This window comes from Berghia stephanieae, chromosome 1 (genome assembly GCF_034508935.2).
Source record: "Berghia stephanieae isolate SIO BIC M18660-M18661 chromosome 1, UCSD_Bste_1.3, whole genome shotgun sequence".
NCBI classification, from domain to species: Eukaryota; Metazoa; Mollusca; class Gastropoda; order Nudibranchia; family Aeolidiidae; genus Berghia; species Berghia stephanieae.
Window position 1 is genome coordinate 101993510 of NC_088360.1, and position 5691 is coordinate 101999200.

Below are 5691 nucleotides of genomic sequence, written 5' to 3' on the forward strand. Positions count from 1 at the left end.
AAAGATAAACAAAATAAAATCAATCTCAAAGTCGGTCCTCTGGGAATTACTCTTCAGATACTGAGGTGAAGGTAAGCAGCATAATTTATTCCAGGTTTGGCAAAGTGTCGAGATTTTGTTTCAGGTTTCAGCACTTCTTCCTGCTGGCACCCAGGTTCTGGATTTGGGGGATTCATAAATATAAAATAACCATTTTTCATTATCACCTAATGGGAATTTTTCTTTTAGAGTCTATTCCAAGTGAAGGCGACTATGTGCGTTTATTTACAGGTCTGATAACCCAATTCCTTATGGGATAATTGGATTCAGTAGTCTGATGTCACGCCGCCCGCCAACGGCGGCCATCTTGGTTCTAAACAAAGAAAATCATTACTTTTTATTCTTCATGCTGGCTAGAACTTTTCATATGCCTTGTTATCAGAATTTGTAAAAGTCAAAACATGATCAAATGTATGTGTTTTTTCCCCTTAGGATACGCTTTTATGCTCGCCGGGGAAATATTTCATTCGGGCGTCCGCCATTGTTCCAATAGTTTAGAGCCAGTGTTACTAAGTTACCATGCGTCATAAGGAAGGAAGTGACGTTACGACTGTTGAAGAGTAATGTTAGTTGAAATCTAAAAAGAAATATCAAAAAATAACGCAAAATATTGTCCATTACAACAATGCTAAACTAGGCCCATAATTGGGTTCGGATGTCAGACCTGCATAATATATTATTATTATGTACACGCAGGAAGGCCGGAATAACCCTGGCTTCAGCTGCTGAGATATTGTCCTGAAATGAACTAGAGGTGACTTGCTTAAGATTTCAAATCGCGACGCACGTGTATTCGAACTCCGAAAATTTTGGGTATGAAGCAAAGACCATACTGCATTGCTACGCTGCTTTCATTGGATGAGTGAGATTTAGATCAAAGGCATTGATGAACTGTGTCAATCGATTTTGCTTTTTAAAAAAAAACAAACCAAGACAACTAATACTACTGTTCTGCCGTGATCTGAAAAAACCCAAAACAAAACAATCCCCCCCCCCAAAAAAAAAAACAAAAAAAAAACAAAAAAACAAACAAAAAAAAAAACAAAAACAAAAACAAAACAAAAACAAAACAATACAAAACAAAACAAACCCCCTCCTCCCAAAAAACAAAACAAAACAAAAACAAAACAAAACAAAATAAACCCCATCCCCCCAAAAAAACCAAAACAAAACAAACCAAACCAAACCCCCTCCCCCCAAAAAAACCCCAAAACAAACCAAACCCCCTCCCCCCAAAAAAACAAAACACAAACAAAACAAAACAAAAAAACAAACAAACAAAAACACGTATTTAAGTAAGTAAACCTCATTAAGGAAATGTATGAAGGATCAAGTTGCAGGGTTGTACATGAAGATCAGGTTACTGACAGCTTTGAAATTAAGACTGGTGTCAAGCTGGAATGCTTGCTCTCACCATTCCTGTTCATCCTTGCCATTGATTGGCTAATGAAGGAAACCTCCAAAGGGCGAAGAAATGGGATATAGTGGACCCCCTGGACACATCTGGATGCAGATGATCTGGCTCTTTTGTCCCACACCCAGGACCAGATGCAAGCAAAAACCACAATTATAAACAGCCTCTCGGAATCAATTGGCCTAAGAATTCACCCTGCAAAGTCTGTTTTTGTAATTAAATTGAAGCTTACATTCAACTTCACGTTATTATTTATCCCTGCAAAGTCAAAGGTCTTGAGGAAAGGTACGCGTCAAAGGGAGCAGATCAAAGTAAAAGATCAGGAACTCTAAGATATAGACACTTTCTGCTATCTCGGGAGTATAATTGACAGGGATGGAGGCACGGAAGCAGAGGTGAAAGCACGAATAGGAAAGGCACAGGCTGCATTCACATCTTTGAACAGAGTTTGGAGGACTAAAGTTATCTCCCTTCGACTAAAGCTAAGACTTTTCAACTCAAACGTGAAATCTGTGCTACTGTATGGATGTGAAACTTGGAACGCATCACAGGCATGTATAAGGAGGGTACTGATTTTCGTAAACAGGTGCATGCGTAAGCTACTCAGAATACTACTCCGGTGTAATAAACGATTCTTACTTACACTCTTTCTTTTTGGAATTCCGGACGTGTTCCCAATCGTTGCACACGCCTGCAAAAAATCTTTTACTCTTCCCCTAAATCGATTCTGATTTCGTTTTCACTGAAAAATAAATATTTTCAAAAATTCTTAAACACCTACTAGACTCTACTTTTTCATTAATACAAAAAAGATATCTAGTTTTAGTGAAATTTAACGTCTGATTATCTGACGTCACAAATTATTATTGTAAACTTGATATCAGTACGCGTTACTAGTTAATGGGCGACGAGTTGGGCCACCTTTTCTGCTTTTTTTTTTTTCACTTCACCGAATCGGATATTATTGGTCATTCATATTCTATTTGTTTATAGAATTACCCACGGCGATGGTTTCCAACTAGAAAAGTGTTGAATTATGGATCGCGGCTGACGAAGAGTAATGGATGATACCATTAGACGTCATATCCGCTTTCCCTAGAAGTAACATTTGGCGGTGTTATTTTTAAGTGTTTTAGACAAACATAAAGATATGGTTTACACAAAGAGATAGAAAAAATAGTTATTTTTTGATAGAATAATGGCGACGAATTGGGGGCAAATTTTACCTAATGAAGGAGGGAACGTAAAGGTATATAAAAATACAAAAAAGAGAAGAGGAAAGGAACAAAATAATTTGACGAATTGGGCGTTGGGGTTGATAAGATTCGAACTAGTGGCATTAAGATTTTGTGTATTGATCTGAGGGTTATACGTGTGTGTGTGTGTGTGTGTGTGTGTGTGAGCCAGAGAGAGAGAGAGAGAGAGAGAGAGAGAGAGAGAGAGAGAGAGAGAGAGAGAGAGAGAGAGCGCATGCGCTCGCGCTCGCCTTCATGCATCCTGGGCGAGGAAAGTTAAAATTTCATTGGACACATAGTGAAACCACTTTACAAAGCACATATTGTGTGAGGATAACTTTAAAGAAAACATCATTTTGCCATCAACCTTTCAGTGGGATATATAGTTAGGTTTTTCTTTCTGAATCTTTTTATGTGGCTATTCACTGCTTGCTCTGATTTTATTGCAAAAAGAAAATACATTCCAATGAAATCATTGGAAAATGGATGAGCATGAATTGTTATATGTATATAGGGTATAAACATTTTCAGATTGACAGAAGCTTGATTTCTATGGGATTGAATACAATGTAGGATATATATTTTCACATAAATAGTTGATTTCCAAAATGACGTAAAGTCATCCTTATCAGTGGCGCGGCATGCTTACAGTATAAGGTGGTGCCAGAATAAGAAAAAAATGACTTAAAACATGCTATATTTGTAAATACAAAAGAAAAAGAAATTAAAAAAAGAGAATAGACTTACTCAAATAAGTAAGAGGCGGTATAATATACCATTTTTCAGTTTTATTTTTTTTTGTAAATGCTGTAATACATTTTTAAAAGATGGGGCGGTGCCAGGCACCAAATCGACCACTATAGCCACGCCCCAATCCTTGTCTTAAAACCGTGTCAAAAGCAAACAAAACTGACGGACATATAAAATTACCATGGAGAGTCACAAGGACAATAAAATACATGCATTTGATTTCAGCTGGAGGAATTTTGATAAGTGGTAAGGACAAATGACTATTTTATTTATCAAAAAAAAACAACAAACAAACAATGTATACTTTTAAATGATTGGCATTGTGCTTTATTGGTTTGTTTTTGTTCAATGTTTGTGGAGAGGGTTTATAGTTTTATTTAAATGCGATGTTATTAAAGGAGAGGGGCGAGGACATTATATCGGTTTATCTCTTTGATTTTTCAGGGTTTTCTTTTCTTTTCTTTTATTTCAATTTCTTTCTTTTGTGTGTGTGTGTTAATTTAATCGTTGATTGGGGGGTGGGCGTGAGGGGAGGGCGTGCTTGGGACTTTTTTTGTTTGTTTGTTGTTGTTATCATTCGAATTAAACTTTTCCTTTTTTTTGTTCAAATTTTTTCCTTGCCTTCCCGTCTTAAAAAAACTCCAACTAGGCTATCTTTGATTTCACACTTTTTACTTATGGGCATATTTCTTCAATGCAATGGAGTATGTTGCGGGTAGATTTGGCGATTGCTTTTTATTATTATGATTAAATTGAATTCTAAAATAAGTTTAATTTAGTATTGAATCATATCCTTCTGACCGCAAAGGCGTCTTACATATCTAGTTACACCCATATTATTGCTCTAATAATTAATGGTAATAGAGGTCTTCTAAATCCAATGATACCTCTGTTACATAAATAAAATATTAAAACACCACTATTTATTTGGCTCATGTGCTGCCGATAAGATGACCTTCACAATGAAATTAGTGATCAAGGATGAAAAGAAAACAGTTCCACTCCCAATTACATTCGACAAGAAAACTAGGGTCAAATTTATTTTGATTATAAGTAAATGTTTAAAGTTATTTACACATAAGTTAATTGACTTAATGATGTCCTCATCTTCGGCTAAAAAGTACATGCTTAAAGTTATTTACAAATAAGTTAAATGACGTAATGATGTCCTCAGCTTCGACCAATATGTACATGTTTGAAGTTATTTACAAATATGTTGACTTAATGATGTCCTCATCTTTGGTCAAAAGGTTTTCAGATAATTTATTATTATTCAACTTTCATCACTCTTTATTTGAATTTTGTTGACGCTCTGAGTTTTCTTAGAACACTATCCACCCCGTAGGGTAGTCAGACATCCTAATTTGTGAGGATGTCGGGTAGTATGTCACTGCTCTTTTAGTTAAGCTCAGGACTTGATCGAGCCTGGTATTATATATACATCAATACTCTCTCTCATTTACTCAAACAAACATCACCCCCCCCCCCCACACACACACACAAGTCCATGGGGCAGTTGGGCAAAGCCGTATGATCTTTGCATCATACCCAGAGACCGAGATTTATTCCCAGACTCTGTGATTCCTTGATCAAGTTGCATCGCCCTAGTTTACTCGGCCGCACTGCAATGAAGCCCACGACTGAGTTGTTCCAGTCTTCCCTTGGAATAGACCCACAGAAAAAAAGTTGCATTAGGGGATGACAAAAGGGAATTACAATTCTTTTTATTGTCCTCAGTCCCACTTATTCGTCACCTAGTTTCATCGACATGCGAACCTGCCCCTACAACGCCAGTGGCCACATGTCACAGACCACCACCAATGGCGGGGAAATCAGGACTAGACCTACAACATGCCAAGATCAAGACCAGGGAGTTGTACCGGTTCATTCACAAACATTGGACCAGATCTGGCTATTTTTCGCAAAGGAATCCACTTGTCATGGAATCAAGAATGTTGTTGAGAGACACCGTCGTCCATGGATGAGGTAAGGTGTAAAAAGATTGAGATTTTGTTTTAAATGAGAGTTTTCTTAGACGGCATTTCGATGCCAAAATATCTTACGTCAGTGTTTGTTCCCAATTGTCTACTTTTAACATTTTATTGTAAAAAACCACACTTTGCATTTAATATATGAGGAAGAAATACTATAGTTTAAATAACATTTTTGGATTTGTTTTTGTTTGCATTTACTTTTAATCGTTTTTATCTGTAAGGGGGGAGGGGAGGCGCTTTTATTATTAATTTTCTTTTT

The 5691-nt window shown here is 36.7% G+C and overlaps 1 protein-coding gene across 1 annotated transcript in view; it reads left to right on the plus strand.

Moving 5' to 3' along the window:
* LOC144961449 (uncharacterized) overlaps nucleotides 1–5423 on the plus strand; it is a 7413-nt gene extending 1990 nt beyond the window's left edge. The window contains exon 2 of the mRNA XM_078894651.1: nucleotides 5176–5423. Coding sequence (XP_078750777.1) covers nucleotides 5176–5423 — 248 coding nt within the window. The remainder of the gene's footprint in view (nucleotides 1–5175) is intronic.
* The last annotated feature ends 268 nt before the right edge of the window (nucleotides 5424–5691 follow it).